This window comes from Antennarius striatus, chromosome 4 (assembly GCF_040054535.1).
Source record: "Antennarius striatus isolate MH-2024 chromosome 4, ASM4005453v1, whole genome shotgun sequence".
Classification (NCBI taxonomy): Eukaryota; Metazoa; Chordata; class Actinopteri; order Lophiiformes; family Antennariidae; genus Antennarius; species Antennarius striatus.
Window position 1 is genome coordinate 25,449,205 of NC_090779.1, and position 27,239 is coordinate 25,476,443.

Below are 27,239 nucleotides of genomic sequence, written 5' to 3' on the forward strand. Positions count from 1 at the left end.
TTGATTACTGGAACAGCCCACTATGAGATTAGACTATGTTGAGGTGTGACATGGACCTCACCAGAGTTAATCTACTCAGATGATTGTCCAGACCACCGTAATCGTCTTGTCTTCCCAGGTGGCTACGGGTGAGTGGCAGGGTACACTCCAGACGCATCGCCAGCACATCACAACAGAAAAATGACTCAATGAAGCGAGAACTTACTTACAAGCTAAGACACTCCAACCAATGACAGTACAGATTCCTGAGACCATCACACGCAGTAAAACTATGCATGATCGCTAAAATAAAAATCTATTAATCACAAAAATAAAGTCTGTAACTCACAGAAACACACAGAACTCCACGAGGGGACAGAACCAAAGCGGGTCAGAACCCACCAGTGTTGTGTGCAGGAGAACGCCGTGTGGAAGGAACTGCAGGAATTAAACACGTTCCAGTGGATGATGTGGACGTCCCCCCCACACACACACACACACTCAAGCACACAAAGCACTTGTGAAACATTCCTTTATTATCATAAATAAGTCATTTGTATAAAAATGGGGCATGCTTCAGTTTAACCATGGAATCTGGACGGGTCACAACCAAACTACCGTTCCGCTAGCCGAAAACAGGAACAGACGGATCTCACAGGAAGGTCCATGGGCCAAAGACAGGAGACAATAATGAAAATTTCCACAACTTCTATGTTTAAAATGTACAATTACAATAACAACAAATATGGTTGGTCCCTCAAATGTATTTTGTTTTTCTGTGAGACTGGACTGGTTTTTTCCTTCCAGTCACTTCGATGGATTTCACCGGTTCCTCTGGTGCCGTTCGGGTCCATTTCCTGTCTGTGAACGTCGAGACACGACCGGTTTGTCCTCCTGAGCCTTCAGTTCGTTCAGAGCAGTGACAGAAATCTGCTTCTGAAATGTCCCCAGACCTGGAGTGGCTTCACATGGCGTGGTTGGTGTAGCTGACGTAGGTGTTTTTCGTTGGTGGCACTGCGATGAGAAAAGCAAATGACTGTTGGGTCAAATCTTATCAGTGGACGTCTCAGGTGACAACGTACTCACAAGTTCCTCCATGAACATAAACACACATACGGCCTCCACGGATTCTTCTGAGGTCTGATCCCTCTCTTAGCGCCGCTACTCGCTTCTCTTCAACACGCTAGCTAGGCTAACGGGCTAACACCTCAGGTCAATCATGAGGCTCATCAGCCAAACCAGGAATGGTTTCAACAACTTTTGTAATAATGAAGTTTTTACAGCAGCAAATTGTCATTTTACGAACTTTGGCTAAACAAATAAAAATCAGGTAGGGAGTTTAAATCACAGTTCAAAATGGGAACAATGTTATTCCAGAGTAGTCTATAATAAGTCAGTGATTAACCGTCAATTTGACAAAACAGATTTATCTAAGCCTAACAGGTTTAACTAAGCCTAAAAGGTTAATCTAAGCCTAATAGATTTATCCCAGTCTAACAGGTTTATCTGAGCATAACAGGTTTATCTAAGCCTAACAGGTTTATCTGAGCCTAACAGGTTTATCTAAGCCTAACAGGTTAAACTGAACCTAATAGATTTATCTAAGCTTAACAGGTTTATCTAAGCCTAATAGATTTATCTAAGCCTAACAGGTTAATCTAAGCCCAATAAATTTATCTAAGACTAACAGGCTTACTTGAGCCTAACAGGTTTATCTTAGCCTAACAGGTTTATGTAAGCCTTACTTTATTCCCTGGTTCCAGGAGCGGTGAGTTGAATGAACTCGTCTCCAAGTTAAATCAAAGATAACCATTCGCAAATCTGTCCTGGATTTTATTTATGAATGCATTTTCAATAATATTTAGTTCATAGAAATTTGATTTAACTTTATAAACATTTAATTTTTTTAATATAGTACAGAAAAAAAAGTCATTTGAAAACACATGGCAAAGTTTACCAAACATCACGGATGCTTAATATATGAATGAATGATCAAATAAAACCCTTTTTTAAGGTTATAAAACAAATAATGGAATTATTATTCATAAGCGGAGTAAAATGACGTAATCTTGATTTTCATTTTCCTGTGAAAACCGAACTATAATCAAGAATGAATATTAAACTTCATTAACTTTATTATTAGACTGTCCTAAATTTTATTGTAGATTTTACATAAAACTGATTAGTAAAAAAAATGTTTGGTCAAGAGCAGAACGGCGTCGCTCACCGCTGGCCTCCACACCCTCACACAGCTCCGTCTTTGCCTCGCCATTGGGCCGCTCCGCCGCCAGCTGCGACAGCTTGCTGGTCATGGTGGCGGCGGTGACGATCGCCTTGAAGCTGCGTTTGCGCTTGGGGACGTTCTGCTCCGGGTGGAAGATGATGATGTAGACCTTGGGCATGTAGAGCATTCCCAGAGAGACGGAGGCGCTGAGGCTGAGCGAGATGGTAAGCGTCGCCGTCTGGATGTACATCTGGTGAGAAGAAGGAACCAGAAGGTGAAGGAGGGTCGACCGAGTATGACCAACCATCAGAGCCCTTCAAAACAGTAGCCAGCATTCCACCCAGTCACCAGGGGGCGGTGGCAGCTGCATTTCGAGGTATCACTGACTCTTCAGGAGTGACCATCAGAACCATTCACACAATCCCCAACCCGGAAAACACCAATAGGGTAGCTGAGGTGAGCAGTTTGTGCTCAAACAGCAGAGTCAAAGATCACCGTCTCCTGTGAAGGCAAGGGAGTGGAACTCAAGTCTTCATCGAGAGACGAGACGGGATCATGTGACTTTGATCCAAAACACAGCAACACATCTACTTGTTCAGTTATCATTCATCTTCATATAGCATAGGTGACCAGAAACTGCCTTTATCAATAAACCCATCCAGAGGTTTGGTCCTCAGGACCACGAAGGTCACTATGGGTTGAAAACAACCACCTGCTGCAGCAAGAAGGACTCTCCTCTCCTGAGATACACTACCTGAGCTTAAAGATCACTCACACATGGTAAAACAGGGTAAAATGGGGTAGAACAGGGTAAAACAAGGTGAAATGAGGTAAAACAGGGTAAACCATGATGAAACAGGGTAAAACTGGGGAAACCTGGGGAAATCTGGGTAAAACAGGGTAAAACGGGGTAAAACATTGTGAAAACTGGGGAAAACCAGGTAAAACAGGGTGAAACAGAAGTCATGGAATAACAGATGACACCTGACACACAACACACCTATGGATATAACAGAGAGTGGTGGAGGAAGGCTCCTCTCTGCTCACGTTACTCAGAAAGCGGAGGAAACTTATCAGTGATGTCTGAGTTCTGACCCGACTGCAGCCGCAGGCAGAATATGAGAAACTAAAAAAAATCATTTCATCGACACGGAAACAACAGCTTTTGTTTCCGACAGTATTTTATGATCTGCAATACGACGTAATTTAAGTCCTGTAAGTTCCAAGCAGAAATGGGCTCTGGATGTTCTAATGAGCAGCAGCAGATTTAAATTTAGATGGAACAGAATTTTAAAAAATGCATGTAAAATTATCTTTGAACACAACACAAAAAGAGACATTTTATTTTCATTGCTGCCCCAGCACTCATTTAGGACAGAGCCAAAGTCCCTGGTGTACAGTAGTGATGACTGTGTAACACAAAGCGTAGGTTTTCCAGTAGGTCCTGGTAGGTTCCTACAACACCTACACACAGTCGACTAGAGCTAGAAGAATTAGCAATAAGGAGCTCAAAGAGAGCTGAGTCAGCACATCCACATCTGATTCAGCACCGACCAGAGTGTGTGGTGCAGATGTGTGAGGATTGAATGTGGGACACTTTTACCCTCCCAAATTAATTGATGCTAAAAGCCATGCTAATGCAAATAGCCACGCTACCATGTTAATACATGATCACAGGTCGGAGGAGTTGGATTCCCTGAAGGAGCTGCGGTGGGTGAAGCTACCTGGACATCTTCTGGGCATCAGAGAAACACCAGGGATGTTTCTGGTGTTTCTCAGAGTTCCTTCAATGAAGACTTTCTGATCCAGTGGTTCCAGCCTCAGATTGTGTTGCTTTCACTGCTTTCCTCCCCCCATCATTAAAACCCTGCATCAGTCCTGCGGCGAGCTCCTTAGTGACTAAAAAGAGATCTATTCAGAGAAAAGCTGAGCGAGTCGCTCCACCTGTCCTCCAGATCTCCCCACAGACGTGATAATGAGTAGAAGCCTCCATCTGGCAGTCCCCCCCCCCAGCAGAAACAACCCAAAACTCTGAGCGCTAAATTTAATGCTGCTATAATTAGGTTTGTGTTGAGAGGCTGCAGAGCCAGTCGGGCGGCGCCAACGGTGACGAGGAACTAATCAAGCAGCGATCAGTCGGTTAGTCAAACAGCAAACACTCTGCTGCCTGGAGACCAGTCTGAAAACCAGTGGCTTCAGTGTGAAGAACGTGAGGAGGAGTTCAGACCAGTAGAACCTGAGACCTACTGGTCACAGCCTGATTCTGGTGCAAACACTCAGCATCCATCCATCCATACATCCATCCATCCATCCATCCATAAGTTATTCATCATCCCTCTATCCATCCATCCATCCATTCATCAATCCATTCATCATCTATCCATCCATACATCATCAAACCATCAATTTATTCATCCATTCATCCATCCAACCATCCATTAATTCATCCATCTATCCATAATTCATTCATCATTCCTCTATCCATCCATCCATCCATCCATCATCCATCCATCAACCATTCATCATCCATCCATCCATCCATTCATCATCCCTCTATCCATCCATCATCCATCCATCATTCCACTCATCCATCCATCCAACCATCCATTCACTCACCCATCCATCCATCCATTAATCCATTCATCCATCCATCCATCCATCCTAGCCTCACTTCCTGCCACATGAGGAGAGAACTTCTGAAGAACAACTCATTAGCTGCATTAGCTTTTGTGCTAACAGGAAAGAACCAGGCGCCGCGGTGACGCGGCGGGGAGTGATGTCACCTCCCAGCAGGAAGGTTGTGGGTTCACATCCTGTTCTGTGTGGAGTGTGTGTGTTCTCCCCATGTCTGTGTGGGTTCTCTCTAGGTTCCTCCAGAAACACAAATGATCTGTAGGTGTGAGTCTAATAGGTATCTTTCTGATGCATTGTGGGTAAAACGTCTCACCCGCTCTGCTGACTGCGCCGTGCCGAAGAAGATGGGGATGAAGGCCAGCCAGATGATGCAGGTGGTGTACATGGTGAAGCCGATGGGCTTGGCCTCGTTGAAGGTCTCGGGCACGCCGCGCGTCTTGATGGCGTAGACGGTGCAGGTGACCATCAGCAGGATGCTGTAGCCCAGCGAGCAGATGAGCGACAGGTCGGAGATGTCGCACTTCAGCACGCCGCGGGCGTTCTCGGGGTCCTGCGTGCGCTGCTCGCCGTAGTCCACGAAGGTGTGCGGCGGGTCGGCGGCGAACCACGCCAGCACGCCCAGCAGCTGCACCGAGATGAGCGAGAAGGTGATGACCAGCTGGGAGGCGGGCGAGATGAAGCGCGGCGCCGTCACCGCCTTCTTGCCCTGCTCGAAGATGCGGTGGATGCGGTTGGTTTTGGTGAGCAGCGCGGCGTAGCTGAAGCACATCCCCAGACCCAGGAAGACGCGGCGGAAGGAGCAGACGACGGCGTCGGGCGCCGCGATCATCGGGAAGGTGACCACGTAGCACAGGAAGATCCCCGTTAGCAACACGTAGCTCATCTCGCGGCCGGCGGCGCGGACGATGGGCGTGTCGTTGTAGCGGGTGAAGGTGACCACCACGAAGGTGGTGGCCACGATGCCCAGCACGGCGAGGAAGACGGGCAGCAGCGCCCAGGGCGACGCCCACTCTAGCCGGACGATGGGGATGGGCTGGCAGCCGGTGCGGTTGCGGTCCGGACGCTCCTCGTAGGGGCAAAGGTCGCAGGCAAACTCGCCCGACTGGTAGTGGTAGCCCTCGCAGCGCTCGCAGTGCCAGCAGCAGGCCACGCCCTTCACCACCTTCTTCCTCTCACCCGTCCGGCAGGGGTGGCTGCACACCGACGCCGGCAGGGAGGCGTCGCCGGGGGCCCACTGGAGGGCCTCCATCTGGGGGAAAGGTAGCCATGGCAACAAGACTTTAGTTTGGGTTCACCGTCAAAGTTCTAATCCATGGAAAAACAAACTGATTGAACACCATAAAATGATGTGGGGGGCCACATTTGGCCCCCGGGCCTTGAATTTGACACATGTGTGCTGGGAATGATAAGAGACAGTCATGTCACATGCGTGACTTCCTGTCTGATCGGGGTTAATTGCTGTAAATCAATCGCTCTTGCCCCCTGAGGCGGGACTGGTTTGATAACAGGAGCGTCTTACATCCAGATGCAGCTGATTGGTCCAGTGTCCTATGACCCTGTACTCTGCTGCTGACCCGTTGTTGATCTGGTACTGGAAGATGTCGTAGCGTCCGGGGGCGTCTCCGTTCTCGTTGAAGGTGACCGGACTTCCTGCACTTCCTGTGGAGACACAGAGCAGCGGCTGTGAGACGGATGAGGTCCGATAATCAATCATAAATCTGTAGACCCTGTGCCTCTGGAAGCGTTTGGTGTGAACACACCTGTGATGCTTCACCATACTCATGTGATGCTTCACTATACTCATGTGATGCTTCACTATACTCATGTGATGCTTCACCATACTCATGTGATGCTTCACCATACTCATGTGATGCTTCACCATACTCATGTGATGCTTCACCATACTCATGTGATGCTTCACCATACTCATGTAATGCTTCACCATACTCCACGGTGTTACTGCCAGCGGTCGCAGCTCTGGTGGACACATATAGTTACCCACATCAGCTGATCACTATGATATCGATCAAATCCTAAAACGACCACATGTGATGATCACAAAAATCCAGAGAAAATAAATGAATAAATGTTGATTGATTGATTGATTGATTGATTCTACTACCTCCGCTTCATCAAGTTATTTGATGAGCGTGCTTCATTTAGTTCAATTCATGAAAACAGAACTACTTCTAACCTTATTTTATGTTGAAATGATTCTTTTTAAACAATGAGGGAAAATGAAAATCTGGAAAAGTTGCTGAACAAAACCCCCCCAGCATATTTTAATTAATCATCAGTAAAAACTCAGACTGTCACGATTAAAAAAGAGAAAAATGCAATAAACACACAGTAAATGTTTTAACTTGACCTCTTTAAACGGTGGGAGGTGTTTGGAGTCGTCCACCTGTACAATAATCATAAAAATATTGAACGTGGATCTGGTTTGATCGTGTTTGAAGAGCAGCAGAGACAACCGACGGATGACGGAGCATCGACCCGATCGCGTCCTGCCCTCGTTTCCTTCTTCCACACAGATGAACGCATCACGGAGCGCATCAGCGTGGCGTTGAATCACCGATGCCCGCCTCAGGCTGGAGCGCCCCCCTCCCATCACCATCACCACTCCATCCTTCACTTCCCCCCACCTCATTCACTGGACTTCATCCCTCTGCCAGGAGCCCATGTTGATCCAGAATCACATCATGTGAAGCCTGTTTATGGGTCGTCAAACACAACAAGAGCTGCTCAGCGATTGGTCAAACAGAGAAGGTTCACGAACGACCGTAGATAAAATATCAAGGTGGAGATCCAGGAACCACCTCACAGCTTCAACCAGACACAGCTCCAGTGTTCTCCTCTGTGGGCGTCCTCGTGTCTTTGACACACATCTGAGACAGACGCACGATTGTCAGACAGCAACGAGTGATGTCTGCTGTAGAAAACATAGCTTCAAGAAAAACAGACAGATACTACTACAGATAATACCACAGTACTACAGATACTACTACAGATACTACTACAGTACTACAGATACTACTACAGATAGTACTACAGATATTACTACAGATACTACTACAGATGTTACTACAGATACTACTACAGATATTACTACAGATAGTACTACAGATATTACTACAGATATTACTACAGGTATTACTACAGATATTACTACAGATACTACTACAGATATTACTACAGATATTACTACAGATATTACTACAGGTATTACTACAGATATTACTACAGATAGTACTACAGATATTACTACAGATAGTACTACAGATATTACTACAGATAGTACTACAGATATTACTACAGATAGTACTACAGATATTACTACAGATACTACTACAGATAGTACTACAGATATTACTACAGATACTAATACAGATATTACTACAGATATTCCTACAGATATTACTACAGATACTAATACAGATATTACTACAGATATTCCTACAGATATTCCTACAGATACTACTACAGATATTACTGCAGATATTACTACAGATATTACTACAGATATTACTACATGTGTGTGAAGGTTCTGTCAGCCTGGTTCAGTGTCCACAGGAGAAAATATGAATTAAAGGAAAAGAAAACTATTGAGTGAAAAGTAAAAGTAAAAATAAAACATTACGTCTTTCTTTATTTCTAAAACTGTTTTTTTTAATGACTACCAGCCTTTAACGTTTTGATAAAACTAATATAATTTTACTTTTTTTTCTTTTTACTCAAACAGTTATGACATTACTAATAAAATCATTAAAATTAACAGTTTGTTTAGTTTTTATATTGAACAATTGGCTATACTCTGTTATTACTTTTGGGATGTATAAACGACATGTTGGGATGCACACATTTTTCTTGAAGGGCATCCCCGGGATGCACTACTTTCTGGAGGTAACATGACTCTCAGAATCTCCGTCTGGCTCCTGATTGGTCGACTAGCCGCTATGCTTCCATTAAACTGGTCTGACCTTCTGCCTCTGAAGGTCGACCTGGTGTTTCTGCAGACGCTGGACGTCTTCTATCATCCTTTGTCGTGCAGCGCATTAAAAAAAGAAATGCTTTGTTCAGCAGTTCTTTAAAGGCTGCTGCACGTCGAGCCACCGTGGGGGACGAGCTCTTCACATATTCATCACTGATCTCACCTACGGAATCTGCCCCCCCCCCTCCATCGAGCCCCTGGATTTGTTCTCCTGCAGCTCCAGAGCTCCGTCACGCTGCATCCCTCCTACAAACAGCAACAACTAGCTTTTATCGCCTCTTAGTGAGCGTCTGCTGTCCAGCAGGATCAGGGGGGGTCTCCCTGACGTCCTGCCCTCCCCCCCCCTCCCTCGCTCTGCTGATCATCTCCGATGAAGATGGCTTTAGCGCAGCGGAAGCTCACATTAGCACAAGCGTCTCGATTAGCCTCCCGACGCTCCTCTAAAAATAAGCACGCGGAGCAGAGCTCACGGCTGAGTTAGCGATTGGCCCCCAGGCCGCGGCCCCCCAGTCCCGCTGCATCCTGGATTCACTGCATTTCATTTATAAAGTCATGGTAACGCCGCTGCACCGACGTTCACGCTTCATCAGAAGAGTGAAGCATAAAGAACCAGAGGGGAACATGAAGGACCAGGGAGGAACATGAAGAACCAGGGAGGAACATGAAGAACCAGGGAGGAACATGAAGAACCAGAGAGGAACATGAAGAACCAGAGAGATGGATGAGGGGGGGCTGAGACGTATGGAGATAAAAGAGAAATATTAAAATATACAGGAGAGGAATAAACCAGATGGAGGTGAGAGAGAATCAATCACAACGGAGATCAATAATCCAGCTGACCTTGAAGCAGAAGATGAAGCGTCGGTGAGCTTCAGCCTCCAGCAGGAGACACAACATTTCTGGAATGAGTTCTTTTTCTACTTTAAACGTGTGAAATTCTCTCTGCAGGACGGCGACAAGAAAGTGAGGCTTGGCACGGAGCGTCTGAGTGAAAGCCAGGGAGAAACGGCTTCATCACAGCCTCCAGATGGCCTCGAGTAGAACACACACACACACACACACACACACACACACACACACACACACACACACACACACACACACACACACACACCTACACACACACACACACACACACACACACACACACACACACACACACACACACACACACTGGAGGACTAGTACGGTGACGTCTGTGGATCAAGTGAGGACAGTAGGACTGCTGGGGATCGGTAGACGATGATCTCATGTTGATCTATGGATGGAATACCTCCATGCACGACTTCACCTCATCACAGACTTTTGGTAGGTAGTCACATGATACCGTACGCGCATTCTATTGGCTGACAGCATCCAGAAGTGCGCTATATTCCGTGAGTCTCGCGCTGACAACAAAGTTGTAGAGGAGGAGCTGGAGGATGAGCAGTGGTGTCACCAGGAGCCGGTCTTACCGTTGAAGCTGACACCCCGGATGTGGTTCAGCAGCTCCTTGCCGTCCACGTTGGCCATGTGTGGACACGGACCGGGGGCTCCGGCGCAGAGCTGGCGGTGCATCTCGTGCAGCGCGTGAGCCATGGCGTAGACGGCGTCCATCACGAACTGAACCTTCCCCTCCTGCTCGTAGGTGGAGTCACGGCCAACCTTCTCCAGCCCTGGAAGGAACAGAGAATGCTGGGAAATCAAACCCACGAGCGAACGCAGAGTTCAGACCCCAATTATCAAAAATCAACAAGTGTGGAAACATTTACATTTCAATGTGGACACGAATGAGAAGTCCTGAAAGTTTGGACGAGTAAAATCTATGAGGTGATGGAGGTCCGGAGATCTTAGACTGAGTCTTAATAATACTAATACTAATACTAATACTAATACTAATACTAATACTAATACTAATGACACTAACATTCAGTGGTATTACATTACTTTTTTCATGTATTTAGAGATTAATTTGCAAATTTTAAACTTTTATGATTTTTGTTTGTATATGTTTATCAGAGTTACAAAGTACTTTTCTGAATCATTAGATAAATTATAAGATCTTGATCTTCTGGAAACTTCGTTTTCCAATGAAAAAGGAAGACAAACGTCTAAAATGACTCATTTAAATTTGAAGCTGATCCGTCATTTCCCGACGTCGTTTGTGGGTAGAAATGAGTCAATCTTTGTGTCCACTTTGAGCATTTCAGGCTCAGTTGTCCCTACAGCTGACAGGAAGTGTCCCTACAGCTGACAGGAAGTGTCCCTACAGCTGACAGGAAGTGGTGATGCTGACTCAAACGTTCACTGATCTTCTTCCACAAAGGAATTAACATTAAAAACCAGATTAGAGCCGCCGGCCATAAACCATACCCCCCGTTACTCCACCTCTACCCCCCCATTCCACCCCTACCCCCCCCATTCCACCCCTACCCCCCCATCACCAGAGAAGACTTCCCTAAATAAATAGAGGCTCACAAATGAAATCCAATTTCATTTTAATAGCAGGAGAGCAGCAGGGAATCCGTCCTGGGGGGGACGTTCCCCCCGCTAGTGAAGACTGATTGCATGTCCGTAATGAATGGGGGGGGGGGTGGGGACGACCACAACCACTGCATATGATGACTCATCATTATGTAAAACACACACACACACACACACACACACACACACACACACCTTTCATCACGACAGCTCCAGTGGTCCCTGAATGCACCGCCGTTTGTTCACCTCCACCTGCAACCTGAGCTTCACCCCCCCCCCTGTGTGTGTGTGTGTGTGTGTGTGTGTGTGTGTGTGTGTGTGTATCCCTCTGGATAGCGCCATTTCCTTCAAAGCTCTGTACAAAAACACCTTAACAACTATTTGAAGCCCATCCTGGGACGTCTGACTGTGAACGAAGAGACTCTTTAAGAATGAACTCCCTTCAGGGAAACGTCTTCATGAACGGACAGATTCAGGTCCGGATTGAAGGAAGCATTCTGAGAGAAAACCTCTGACTCAGATGATGTCAATGTGTGGATAAACAGCATGAGGAGAGGGGAGGGGGCGGGCCCGGGAGCATGGTGATGGCTCTGGATTGGCTGGGGGACTGATGTATACACACAACCTGCTAACTGCTGGACAACCGACAGCTAGCATGGTGCAGCATTTACATTCACGCAGTCTGACAGGAAGTGACATGCAGACGCTGCATTACAACCATCTGGGCCTTCATCACACACACACACACACACACACACACACACACACACACACACACACACACACACACACACACACACACACACACACACACACACACACACACACACACACACACACAGGGGTGGACGTGGGTGATGAGTTTGCTGCTAACTCCATCTGGAGGGACAAACGAGCGAGACGGGCGACGCCCTGACAGCAGCGGGGCGATCGAGGCGTCTCTGAGCCCAGGTAGAGACTCGCCCGGGTAGAGACTCGCCCGGGTAGAGACTCGCCCAGGTAGAGACTCGGCCAGGTAGAGACTCGGCCAGGTAGAGACTCGCCCGGGTAGAGACTCGCCCGGGTAGAGACTCGCCCCTTCTCCGTTGATGATAACTGCATGAATTGAATGTGAGCAGGGAGGTGAGGAGGAGCTGTCAGCTGCAGCGCCTCCACCTGGGGGGGAGGGGGTGGACGGTCTAACCTACCTGTACACTTCCTGGGACTGCCAGGTCTCTTGCCGTGCATCCCCAGCTTGCATCCAAAGTTCTCCTCCCAGAACTCGGCGAACCAGACGTTCCTGCGGTTGTTGGACAGAGAACGGCTCTTGAAGTAACGGTCGAACGCTGCAGGAAGAGGAAACACCGTGAGACGTGGGCAGAAAACTACTTCCTGTCTGACTGACTGGCTGGCTGGTTCCCGTCTCACCCTCCACAGACGCCCTCTTGGGGAGGATGGTGATGGCGCCTTCGGCCACGTCCTCCTGATGGACGACGGGGGAGATCTTTGAGCCCCAGCTGTCAGACCCCACCCACAGGAAGTGACCCGTCAGATTGTTGCGTTTTGCTGCATCCAGAATCCGCCTGTCGGGGGGGGGGACATGAGCTGACAGGAGAAACACCTGATTCACAGCTCAGAGTCTCAGTTTTTACCGGATGTCGTCCTCGTTGGCGAACATGATGACGGCGCGGGCGTTGGGCGTCTCCAGCAGACGGAGGACAATCTTGTCAAACTCTCCAGGGCGGGGCTCTCGAGGAACCTTCAGAGACTGAGCGATGCAAACCCCCCCTGGGAGAGGAAGACAGAACAGCCCAGTGAACGTCTACAGAGAGCTGCAACCAAGATGAGCCTGAGATGATGGTCAGGTGAGTCCGTCACAGTCAGAGGCTCAGGTATGGCCTGATGGGAAAGTTACTGTCAAAATGTAAAATAATACACTGAGAGGCCGACTGTAGGAGACTGTCTGTCCATGAGCGTAACGTCTGGTCAGCTTGGGTTCTCTGTGAAAGAACATCTGCTGTCAATGACAAGTAATGGTTAGGGTTAGGGTAGGTGACAGTAGATCAGGGGGGTCAAACTCATCTTCACCCAGGGCCACATCATCATAATGTCTGTCCTCAAAGGGCCAGATGTAACTAATGAATGTAACTAAATGTAACTACTCCTTAATGTAACTAATAAATGTAACTAAATGTAACTCAGTGTAATGTAACTAAATGTTACTAATCCTTAATGTAACTAATAAATGTAACTAAATGTAACTCAGTGTAATGTAACTAAATGTAACTACTCCTTAATGTAACTAATAAATGTAACTAAATGTAACTCAGTGTAATGTAACTAAATGTAACTACTCCTTAATGTTAAATAACTGAATTTCTGACTGATTCTAGTTCCAAACATTACAGTTAGACAGAAAAAACATGTTTGTTTGTTTCTCTGTTCTAACATAAATCCTTTTCATTTGTCAGGTTATTAAACCCACAGAACTCCATCAATCAAGGATCAAACTATCAATCAATGAAGAAAAATAACATCAGACACAAGGTAGGACGTTAACTTTAGTCAGAGTTAAATGTGATAAACTACTGCATTGTGGGAAATGTAGTTTTGGTCAAAGCTATTTATTTTTAGACACACTGACCTTTTATGCTCTTGCGGGCCACATTAATTGATATGGAGGGCCACACGTGGCCCCCGGGCCTTGAGTTTGACACGTGTTGTACAGAATCACTCCTCCATCCATTTAGGACACAGAGCATCTTGAGGAAAATGATTGATCACATCCTGAGTCTGAAATCTGAGAAGGTAGATGAAGGTGTACAAACCCAGCACTGGTGATTATTTCTACTGCATGGTCATTGGTGGAGGAGCGGGTTGGAGATTCCCCCTGAGACATCGTCCAGGTAGGAGACACATGATTAATATCAGGTTAGATCTTCTTCAGAAAGCTCACAGAGGGGGAAGTGAAAGGTTTTCATCAATCAGCATCCACATCCTGGTTATTCCAGGTCTACTCTGACAGGATGCTGCTCGGTGATGCTGTTCCAGCCGCGCTGCCCTCACAGCGTTGGTGGGACCTTCTTGATGCCGTGGAGGCCAGGAGTCCAGGCTCTCACCACTTAATTGGCTTTTTCTTCTGAGGAGACAGAGAAAGTCGCTGGACAAACACCACAGGAGGGAGGAGAGGAAGAGCTAAAAATACTCAGGTTGCTCAGTCCGACCTCAGACGTCACCAACAGTGTTCTCCAGGAGGAAGGAGGAGGATTCCAGGTTAAAGCTCCAGCAGAACGGTGAAGCAGATTCTGAGATGTTGATGTCTGAGATGCTGGTTTGACTTAAACTCCAAGGACATCTGATCATTTTAACTCTTTCTGATGATGAACTCATTTGTCTTAAAAGGCAAGAGATTGTGGAACAAAAGGAGGAATCAGGAACGACTCCGAAACATTTGGTGAACCATTTTAGACAAACAGCCAAAGGAAGACTGAAACAGGTGGAGTCGAATGGAACCCAGGAACGTCACAGCAGGAGGCGGAGTCTAAACCCCCAAAAAAGTGAACAACCGTAACATTCAAAGGAATTATGGGTAATAACCAACATCATTACAGCTCGCCTCTGGCAGTGACCTTTCAATTAGCCGTTCACAGTGTGAGCCAGCAGTTTATTAGCGTGCAGCATCGGCCGCCGTCGCCGCCGGGGGGCTTGAGACAGAGGATGTGTGTCGTCGTTCATTCGTCACCTCTGAGCAGCTGAGGAAGGGTTTCACCGCCAACGCTTTAACAGCCCTCACTGGAGAGACACGCGGACGTTCACTAGAAGGACACACCTCTGCACCAAAGGTGTGCAAAACACGAAAGATCCCGCCCCCCCACAGTGGGGACGGGTGATGAAATCCACTGAAACTCAGTCAGCACCGGTTTGACCCTCCCCAGGTCGGTCCCGTCCATCACAGGAGCCCAGAGCCAGAGGTCTGGATTCAGACGCCTGTCACATGTCCAGACTGATACAGGGCAGTGGCTCCGCCCACAATGATGTCACCCCATTTGTCACTGCATTTCATTGCTTTGTACCTGTCAGTTGTCATGGCAACAATATCTGGGGGTGATCGCCAGCCCTCCTGCAGCCGCTGACCCGTCTGGTGGGGTACACCCCAGATAAGACGCCAGTTCACTGCAGGGCCTCACAACAACCAACCATCATTTAGTCACATGAGAAAGCTAACGCTAACAAGCTGCTCTGTTAGCGCGTCAGAGTCATGTGGTTCTGTTGGATTTCCTCTTCCTCACCTGGCACCGAGATCCAGACCAGGATTAGCCCAGATTAGCATAAATACAGCAGCAAACCGCTAGCCTAGATAAGTGCTGGTGTGGAAATCAGTGATTAATAAAACAGGATTAATTATTATAAAGTAATCCATGAGGAACTTCTTTAAAACTGGTTTTTCTGTAACTTTTTTTTTCATTTCAATTCAATTAAACCAAAGACAGAAATGTAAACTATAACACCAGAATCGAGCATCGTAAGGAGAGACAAGGACGTCTTTGTCGGGATTTGTGTCTCTGTGTCTCCTCAGCATTGTTCTCCGGCTCTGGATAATTCCTGCAGCTCATCCTTGAGCCTGGCTTTGGCTCTCAGAAGTCGGATCCAGCAGGAACGGATTCCATCGCGACGGGATCCTCGTTCTGCCTGCGTCGCATTCCACAGATAATCTCTGGATTATGATTCGTAGCCCGTAGGCCAATCAGAAGGCAGCAGACATCAGGAGTATTGATCCAAACCTGGACAACGATGACTTTTAATTTGAAGGTGAGTCCACTGTGGAGCGTGAGACGGCCAAGGCTAATGGACGTCTGAGGAGAACGTCTGAAGAATCTACGGCCGTGAAATATTCATGCGCTGCTCAGAAGGCGTGCAGAGCAGAGGAACGGGTGAACAAACCCAACGCACTCCAGGAAAACGGAAAGGAACAAACAGCAGACGAAAGGAAGGAGAAAGAATCGAGTATGAATGAACGACTGTAAGTCAAATGGGCCGAGTTACTGCATTGTGGGAAATCTAGTTCATTATTTTTATTTATTTTTAGACATTCTGACCTTTTATTCTCTCGCGGGCCACATAAAATGATGTGGAGGGCCACATTTGGCCCCCGGGCCTTGAGTTTGACACGTGTGGTGTAGGGGATAAAGAAGAACAGAAGAAAAGAAGGAGGAGAAGAGGATGAGAGAAAGAAAAGCAGATTATGTGCTGGAAGCTGTCGCACCTCTGAGGAGGAAAGAGAGACGGGTTTCCACGGCGACTGATCTGTCATCCTGTCAGTGAAAAACCGCCGTCATCATCTCGTCCGTTTAATTAAACCTCATGGAACAAACAGGAAGTGTCTCTCCTGACGCAGCTTCACCACGAAGACGTTCAGGCGTCACAAACACGACCGTCTCCCACTTTAGCATCGTAGCTTCAGAATAAACACGTTTATGCTCAACCGTTTCTGTGATGAGCTTTAATGGAGCTCTTTAGAGCCCAGAGGTCAAGGTCACATTTTCACTTTTATACCTTTTTAATGCCCAGGTTGTCCTGAGTCTGTCTGGTGCCCCCCTGGGCAGTAGAACCTGTCCCGCTGCAGGTTTCTACTTCCTGTCTCATTTCATAATAAAACTGACTCAGTATCAATTAATCAGAATCGATCGATCAGAGCTGAACACTCAAAAACGCGTCATCTACAGAGAACACGCTCTTCACTAGCGATGCAACTTTAGCGGCACTAACGTGGCCACGCCCCTTTCATCTGTGGCAGCTGGTGAGCCAATGAGGTCGCTGCTCTCTGGGAGAACCCGCCGCCGTCTGCCAGCTGTCCCGGCTCAGCCTGGTGGAGGAGTCGAGCACCTGGGCCCGCGACCCGACCCCCCCCCCCACCGTCACCCGGGTCACTGAGCAGGAACAGAACCGCTCAGCCGACGGAGCTTCATGTGGTGTGTGAGCAGCGTCACTAATGTGTGTGAGCAGCGTCACTAATGTGTGTGAGCAGCGTCACTAATGTGTGTGAAGGCGTGATCGAGGTGGTAGCGTCCTACCTGTCTCCCTGGAGATCTGGACGAAGGCCTCCACGCCGCTCTCGCCGTAGTTCCCCTCCGACGCCAGCGTGGACACGTAGTTCCAGCCCATCGCCGTGACGATGTCCAGCATGGCCTGAGCCTGGTAGGAGTCCGGCGGGACCACCCGGGAGAAGAAGTCGTAGCGCGTGTTGTCGCTCAGCTCCGGCGCCGTGGAGGCGTAGCTCACCTGAGGGATCTGAGACCACACAGACAGGTCACATGGTACAGGTAGAAACACACACACACACACACACACTCACACACACACACACACACACACACACACACACACACACACACACACACACACACACACACACACACCAGAGAGAAGTTAATCAATACGGAGATAAAAGATGACTGTATAGATTAAAATTCAGAAATTAAAAGTAATGAAACAAATAAAATAAAGTTAGAGGCCGGATTAAAAATGTAAAAATCATCAAATAAACATAATTCACTTTAAAAAGGTCCAATAAAATAAATCTGTCATTAATAAATTAAATAAGATTCAATTAAGACCCAGACTTAAAGGTTAGAAGTAATAATAATAATGATGTTGCCATGTCCTGCTGACAGATGCTGTCGTCACGGCGACCAGCGCCCCATCAGGACCGGCCCCGCCCCGCCGCCTCTGCGTTCTGTGAACACGTGCTTCCTCTCATTTCCCTCCGACGATCCCACTTCCTGCCGTCTCTGGACGTTTCCTCTGACGCTGATGGATGCTCGTCACCTGACGGCGGCCGCCGGCTTTCTGCCCGGCTGAGCGACGGGAGCAGAGATCCATGGGAGGTGACAGCGGGCGTCCATCACGGCGGACTCGGATTGAACGTTAAGCTGTGTTTACCGCCATCCGTCTGCTTCCCAGACAGGAAACAGCTCCGGCCCGGAGCGGCGATCCGACAGCATTCCTGCCATCGCCGCTCTGCTTGTTTCTTTCTCCTGCTGAGACCAGATCGAACTCTACGCTGACGACCCCCCGCCCCCCCGCTGGAAACAGAACATGCCACAAGCAACCATCAGCCTCCCTTTGAACTGAAACGCTCACAGATCCCAAAGATAGACGTGACCTTTACGTGACCTTTACCCTCACAGGTTTATCACGCGGATAAAAGACCCGCCTCATCATCTGTTACCTGTGTTAAGTGTGTTTACAGTTGACAAAATGGGGGCGTTTAAATATCTGACTGCTTTATATTGAGGCTAATGAACAGCCCGCAGCAGCTCCATCACGCTGCTTATTTCAGTCTGGAACTTCCTTGAACACACCTCACCTGGCATCAGCAAGGACGACCTGGAGGGTCCCTGCAACCAGGAAACCTCCCGATGAGGAGTCCTCTGAATGTCTGAACCTCAATCCTTGGTTAAGATTCATCCCCTGCTCTGAAGACAAACATCTCCTCGCCGTCCTGCGGGGATTATGTAAAGTACTGGTGTTTCAGGACGGCCCTCCAGTCCACTCGTGTTCAGCAGCAGCTCGCTGGAGTGTGGAGAGGAGCTGCTGCATTATGGATGTCCTCTCTGATGCATGTGGGTGTTCCCGGCCCTCAGACGGCGTGGAGGCCGGCGTACTTAAAGATAATGTGAAGTCAAGTAGAACAGGGCATGTGTTCCACGTGTGATCAGCTGTTCTGAAGGGTGTCTGTGTGTTAACAGCATCAATGTGGAACCAGACCCAGAAGCTACAAGACGGGACAAGCATCACGGTCTGTCCACCACCGTCACATTGTTCAGGTGACCCGACCCCTTGGATAGATCAGCATTAAACTGTTTTATTCTAACTCTTATAATAAAGGTGAATCCAGTTTGAATTAACTTTATTAGCAGCGTCCTCGTAACGTCACATTCACTCATTTAAAACCTCGTTCAGAGCCAGATCAGAAAGAAAACAGAAATAATGGAGGTCCTGGATTCTATTTGTCTTCTAACTGGAGGTCGATTTGTGCTCCAACTATAAGCCGCAGCTCCCATGATGCTTTGGGTGAAACGAACTCAAAACGCAATCATGAAGAATGATGTCCATGAAAGGTGTGACGTGTTGATTAAATTACCAAAAGCTGCTCATTGATGAACCACAGAATGGATCAGAAGAGAAATTCATCCGACACGATTTACAGATTCTCAAATGAAGAACTGCATCATGGGTAAGCTCCACGTCACACCAGCTTCCTACCGCTGCATTGATAACGATTTATTAGTCCGTTTAGGATGAATAATGACAGCATTAAAACGTAGAAGCCGAGTGCAGGTCAGAGGTGAGGTGAAAGCTCAGAGGTGAGGTCAAAGTCAGAGGTGAGGTCAAAGTCAGAGGTGAGGTCAAAGGTCAGAGGTGGCTTTAAAGGGAACGGCCACAGAGCTGGGAGGTCAGAAGATACCGAGTGACCGCCACACGTTTCTGCTTCTGATTGGTTCATTCTGTCAAACGACAAGTCAGCAGGCTTTACGATCAACACACACCTGTATATAACACATACCTGTATATAACACACACTTCTATGTAACACACACCTCTATATAACACACACTTCTATGTAACACACACCTGTATATAAACACACACCTCTATGTAACACACACCTGTATATAACACACACCTGTATAAAACACACACCTGTATATAACACACACCTGTATAAAACACACACCTCTATATAACACACACCTGTATATAACACACACCTGTATATAACACACACCTCTATATAACACACACCTGTATATAACACACACCTGTATAAAACACACACCTGTATATAACACACACGTCTATGTAATACACACTGTATATAACACACACCTGTATATAACACACACCTGTATATAACACACACCTGTATATAACACACACCTGTATATAACACATACCTGTATATAACACACACTTCTATGTAACACACACCTGTATATAACACACACCTGTATAAAACACACACCTGTATATAACACACACCTGTATAAAACACACACCTCTATATAACACACACCTGTATATAACACACACCTGTATATAACACACACCTCTATATAACACACACCTGTATATAACACACACCTGTATAAAACACACACCTGTATATAACACACACGTCTATGTAATACACACTGTATATAACACACACCTGTATATAACACACACCTGTATATAACACACACCTGTATATAACACACACCTGTATATAAACACACACCTCTATGTAATACACACTGTATATAACACACACCTGTATATAACACACACCTGTATATAACACACACCTGTATATAACACACACCTGTATATAACACACACCTGTATATAACACACACCTGTATATAACACACACCTGTATATAACACACACCTGTATATAACACACACCTGTATAAAACACACACCTGTATATAACACACACCTGTATAAACTGTGTCTTTGACCTGTGGACACAGATAAACTGCCCCCCCGGTTCAGGTAGTGATGCTAAGCTAACTGACGATAGGAACAAACAGGAAGTGGCGCTGGAGCGCCGGCCGGACTGAGCCGTGTGTGTGTTCGGTGTCTCCGTGTGACGGCGTGATGACAGACACTCGCTTCCACTGATGTTCACTCAGGCGTGAGGATGGCCCTGGGAGGGGGGAGGGTGGGGGGGTAGCAGACCAATCAGCAGCAGGGAGTTGTCAGAACCAATGAGCATCAGTGCTGGAGGAGAGCTGCACAGCATGATGGGACAAAAAACTAACGTGAGTCCGGATGAGACACGTTGAAAAACTTCACTGGTATAACATCCATCCATCATCCATCCATCATCCATCCATCATCCATCTGTGGGGTAAGGACCAGTCAAGTTGTGGGTGGAGACGAGTCTCAGTCCTCCTCCTGCAGCGCTGCTCTGATTGGACAGACTGTGGTCTCAGACCTGGGTCTCCTGCCCCAGAGGCCGGCTGGCGTTTCTCCACCAGGAGGTCCTGACTGGAGCAGGAAGCTTCTCCTGAAGGGACCATGATGGCTGAACGTCGGTCCGTGTCAGCAGACGACTGTCAGCGAGCATCAAGTCCTGCAGCGAGCAGGAACGCCGTCCTCCCACAGCTTAACCCCAAAACGTCACGCCGGCGCTCGCTCACCGCCGAGACGCCAAGAGACGATCGGCCGAGCGGCTTGACGCTAATCTGAACGAGCAACGTTAGCGACAACACGCTGTGACATCATCATCCTGAGGCTTGGAAAAAAACACGCAACACGTGTTGATTGGGACCTGCATCTGGCATCTGGTAGAAACCCGTCTAACGTCTGGTAGAAACCCGTCTAACGTCTGGTAGAAACCCGTCTAACGTCCAGTAGAAACCCGTCTAACGTCCGGTAGAAACCCGTCTAACGTCCAATAGAAACCCGTCTAACGTCCAATAGAAACCCGTCTAACGTCCGGTAGAAACCCGTCTAACGTCCGGTAGAAACCCGTCTAACGTCCGGTAGAAACCCGTCTAACGTCTGGTAGAAACCCGTCTAACGTCTGGTAGAAACCCGTCTAACGTCTGGTAGAAACCCGTCTAACGTCTGGTAGAAACCCGTCTAACGTCCGGTAGAAACCCGTCTAACGTCCGGTAGAAACCCGTCTAACGTCTGGTAGAAACCCGTCTAACGTCTGGTAGAAACCCGTCTAACGTCTGGTAGAAACCCGTCTAACGTCCAGTAGAAACCCGTCTAACGTCCAATAGAAACCCGTCTAACGTCCGGTAGAAACCTGTCTAACGTCCAATAGAAACCCGTCTAACGTCCAACAGAAACCCGTCTAGTGTCCAGTAGACCTCTGATCTAATTTCTGCTGAGTCAGTGATGTCCGGTTTGGAAACAGGAAACCGGTTCCAGACAGACGGGACACCTGATCTCAGGTGGAACCGACCAGAAGTCCTTCCTGGAAGCAGCTGCTTGTTTTAGGTCCAGGAATCACAGGAACATTAGTGATGTCATCAGTCAGCTGATGACATCACTCTGCTTAAAATACTGATTAAGTGTCATCCCAGCTTGCAGCTGGGGGTGCAGGCCACGCCTCCAGCGGTGGAGCCCCCACCATGCTGAAGCCACCCGTCTGGTCCTGACAGACTGTAGCTCCATCAAAGGCGCTGACTCGTGACGTCGTTGTAGAGTTTACTCCATCGGCGTCGTTAAACCGTCGATCTGATGGCGTTTCATCGCTCCACACGCCTGCAGCAGGTGATGAGCTCTAGCAGAGGGTCGTTAGAGCGCAGCTGGCCCCCGCGCCGCTGGCCCCCGCGCCACTGTCTCAATCGGTTTGATCGACCCTGAATGGCTCTGAAGTCAGCGGAGCTGCTCGTCGGGTCCGAGTCTTCGTCACTTCCAGACGTGCTGTTGCTTTCTGGGCCGGTTTCGGCGTGATGTCGCCACGCCGTCTGTGAGCGTGATGTCCTCAGAGTGTCACAGACGACCGACTGACACTCCTTCTCTTCTTCTGTGGTTCTGCTGGGGGCTCCAGACTCCCTCAGGCCGTTTCTACGGAGCGATGAAGACGCGCTCCTCCATCTGTTTTCCCCTCACCGCTCTCATTTTTTAGTTTGTGTTTTCGGCTGAGTGAGCAGTGAGCTCACAAACACGCCCACACAACGACGGGAAGATAAGCACCGCCGTCACGCGGAGCTCCGTCCTGAAGACGAGGCGTCAAACACGCCCCGACATCCTCACTGGTTCATCCTCACAGCACAAACACACCGGCTAGCGCCGCCAGGGCCGCACGACTCCAACGTCTCCACGTCAGCCGATGCTAACGGACGCGATCCACACACCCCGTCGCCTCAGAGACGCCCCCCTCCACCACACCGTCCCTGAAACCCAGAGAACCACCCCGCTTCTCCAGGATCAGGATCTGCCACTACATCACAGAACTACATGGGGATGTCATTCAGTAGTCTTGTCCTGAAGAGGTCAGAGGTCACGCCCTTTACACCAAGGCTACCCTCCTCTAGTGGTTGTTGGACCCGTTTCCTGTCACCTGTTTCTACCAAATAAAGACCCAGAGAGATTTTTAAAATGATTTCAAATGTTTTCTGCTGAGGTTTGTTTGTTTGTCAGCAGTTACAGTATGGAGCTGGGGGGGGGGGGGGTCACAGGAGACCTGGCTTTGGTGATGCTCACCCAGTGAGACGCTGTCTGAAGTCCTGACCGGAGCCGTGAAGCTACCGAACCGACTCCTGCCGTCACCTCCTGCCATCACGGGGAGCCCCGCAGCACCTGAACGGTTGTGACGGCGCCGCGGAGCAGCGGCAGGGCGGGGGAACCGCCGCATCAGCAAAATCTGGCTACCCCTGCCCCGCCCCCCGCCCACCTAGAGGCATCTCCAGCTAACCTTAGATAAGTGATGTTGTTGGGCCTTTCTGTCCTCATTGAACTGGATGAGCGCGAACACACACACACACACACACACACACACACACACACACACACACACACACACACACACACACACACACACACACACACACACACACAATTCATCACTAATGTAACGCAGTGGAGTGTGTTCGCTGCGACGCGCCGCCTCCAGATACCGTTTGTGAGGTCGAGGACGACGACGAGGCGTCCGGGTCAAAGGTCACGAGGAGCTAAACGTGGTTCCTGCACCACGACGTCAGTCGCCCTCTGACTGACCGGCTCCTGGACCTCACCCCCCCCTCCCCTGCAGCCTGTCCTCCCCCCACTTCATTTATAGACATCATGTGAACACAGAACCTCTCTGTTGGGTCAGAGGTCATGACACACCCACACGTGATGAAGGTGAACCCTCGTCATCGATTACACCTACATTCAACCAGTCACCAGTTCACCTGTATAGTAGGTGGGTAGGGGGGGGGGGCATTCCTCCATCATCAGGGACAAACAAGAACAAACCAGGAACACACCAGGAACAAACAGGAATAAACCAGAGATAACAGGAACAAACAGGAACAAACAAGAACAAACCAGGAACAAACAGGAACAAGAACAAACCAGAGACAAACAGGAATGAAACAGGAACAAACAGGAACAAACCAGAGATAACAGGAACAAACAGGGACAAACAAGAACAAACCAGGAACAAACAAGAACAAACAAGAATAAACCAGAGACAAACAGGAAAGAAACAGGAACAAACAGGAACAAACCAGAGATAACAGGAACAAACCAGGAACAAACCAGAGATAACAGGAACAAACAGGAACAAACCAGAGATAACAGGAACAAACAGGAACAAACAAGAACAAAACAGGAACAAACAGGAACAAGAACAAACCAGAGACAAACAGGAATGAAACAGGAACAAACAGGAACAAACCAGAGACAAGCAGGAACAAACCAGATGCTGGCCACACAACTACCTGAGCTGCAAAGCTCTGACCCTGTGACCCTTGACCCTGTGACCCTAGAGGTCACCTCACAGGTCCTACCTTGAACAGTCTCAGGATGTTGGCGACCATGATGGACACGGAACTGGCCGACGCCCCGATGACGCCCACCACCTTGTCCGGCTTGGAGAAGATGGGCGGGTCTCCGTTGGCGCAGCGGGCGTCGGCGCCGTCCCTCTCGATGAGCGCCTGCACGAAGGTCAGCGACTGCTCCAGGGCGTAGGTGTCCCGCGAACACGTGTCCAGGATGCGGGCCCCCAGCGTCAGGTTGGGCAGCAGCTCGGGGTCCTTGTTGATGAGGTCGATGGCGAACAGCATGGCCTCCAGCCGGTGGATGCCCTTCTCCTTCTTCAGCTCTCCACAGGGAACGCCCCTCTCGCCCCGGGCGTGGACGGGGAACAGGCCCCCCAGGATGATGTCACCGTCCAGCCGGATGGAGTGGCCGTACTCCGGCTGGGGCTGCTGGGAATCCATCAACACAGGGGTCTTCTGGGACGCGGCGCCCACCGTCCAGCAGCTCTGAAGCATCAGGAGAGACAGATAGCAGCGGGCGCCGGCGGCGACGCGCCGGAGCGAACCCATCACCACGTGGTCAGTTCAGAACCAGGAGCGTGATTGGATGTCTGTGGCGGTGGGGGCGGGGTGAGCCCAAACATGGGGTCTTTTCCTGCAGGATGTGGTCGTTGGCCAGATGAAGCCCAGGTTCACATCCTCCCAGAGACCTGAGGGGATTCAAAGAGGAGGAATCAATCCATAACCGATCAATAACCGATCCTCCAGTAGATACTGTGAGCTGCCACCGACCATCAGAACCACAAACAGCTCCAGAAGGTCCTGTCTGTCCCATCAGTAAAAACACCTGATCGCTTCTCCAGGTGATGTCAGAACATCTGGACCTTCATCCAAACCAGAGGCGACCAAGAGTCCATCAGCTGGAGCCTTCACTGGGACTGATGGATGTCCCGGACCAGGACCCCAGGACCCCCCCACCCTGAACAGTCCAGCTGAGATCCAGTTAAGATTGAGTTAAGATGGTCTCACTGGCTCTACAGCTGGTAATGACACCAGGACTAAAACCAGGACTGACACCAGGACTAAAACCAGAACTGATACCAGAACTAAAGCCAGAACTAAAACCAGGTCTTAAACCAGGACTAAAACCAGAACTAAAACCAGGACTGAAACCAGGACTGACACCAGGACTAAAACCAGAACTGACACCAGGACTAAAGCCAGAAGTAAAACAAGGACTGAAACCAGAACTGACACCAGGACTAAAACCAGGACTGAAACCAGAACTAAAACCAGAACTGACACCAGGACTAAAGCCAGAACTGACACCAGGACTAAAGCCAGAACTGACACCAGGACTAAAACCAGAACTGACACCAGGACTAAAACCAGAACTAAACCCAGGACTAAAACCAGGTCTGACACCAGATTGGGCTGACAGTGTAAACCTGCAGGTTTCTCGTTCGGTGAATGAAGTTCTGACTCTTTCCTCCAGAGAAACTCATCCGTGATTTTTGTCACACTCACTCCCCACGGGGGGGACACACACACACACACACACACACACACACACACACACACACACACACACACACACACACACACACACACACACACACACACAGGTTCACGGTCACGAACAGATAAAAACCCGCGAAACGGACCCAGACCCCCGGTGACTCCGTCGGTGCTCCAATAATAAATAACCGTTAAATAACCGTCGACAGTTAAACCGCCACCGTTGTCACGTCACCTGATCAGCTGGTGTTGCGTTCAGGTACCGCTGTCCCGCAGCAGGAGTTTCCGCGGTGCGTGGCGGGTCCCACGGATGTTTGGCTCCCCGTTACATTCCACCGGATCCCTCAACTTCCTCTGCGGGGACTCGATCCGGTTCCGCCCCAGCATCCAGCGTTCACACCGCGAACCGGATCACGGGAAGGACTCGCGTGGATCCCGGTGATTCCCTCTAATCACGCCGGTTCACCGGAGGGTGTCGGTGCAACTCCCGGCGGCTCGGAGGCTCCGGTGCGTGGATCGAACGCACCCCGCAGCTCACGCCCATCTGAGCGCGTGTCTGTTCGAACCCGTGAGCACGTGTTCACGTCAGGCTCGCGTGGGAATAAACGCTCCAGTCGTGAACGCGCTCAGATCGGAGCGGCGGCGCGCGACGGCTGACCTGCGTCATGAGTCACCCGGTGCGGGTCTCCCGCCCCCCCCACGCCCCCCCCACGCCATCCGATACCACACCTGGGGGGGGGGGTGCAAGGGGCCCCTGCATGCCCGAACCAGAACCGGGCACAGGTGTGAGCAGCACCGGCCCGGTCCGTTACCGGGAGCATCGCTCAGCCCGTCAGAGGCGGGGGCAGGGCGCCCCCGGGCGGACACACAGCGGAACTACATGGAAACAGCAGCAGGGGCCTCAGACCTCAGTCTGGGGCCTCGGGCTCTGGTCCTGGATCGAGACCCGGGTTCAGGTACTCAGGTTATTAATGAGGAGA

General features: G+C 49.2%; 1 protein-coding gene across 1 annotated transcript; it reads right to left on the reverse strand.

The window, feature by feature from the left end:
• Positions 1-537: 537 nt before the first annotated feature.
• Positions 538-26,674, reverse strand: LOC137593832 (metabotropic glutamate receptor 8-like). Its single transcript, XM_068312877.1, has 11 exons — positions 26,495-26,674; positions 24,772-25,451; positions 17,342-17,558; positions 12,923-13,058; positions 12,699-12,853; positions 12,479-12,616; positions 10,283-10,483; positions 6,357-6,496; positions 5,151-6,086; positions 2,207-2,453; positions 538-993 (listed from the first exon to the last, which is right to left on the reverse strand). Exons 2-11 carry the CDS (start codon positions 25,309-25,311, stop codon positions 944-946), a joined length of 2,760 nt encoding a protein of 919 aa, XP_068168978.1. The 5' UTR covers positions 25,312-25,451; positions 26,495-26,674; the 3' UTR covers positions 538-943.
• Positions 26,675-27,239: the final 565 nt, after the last annotated feature.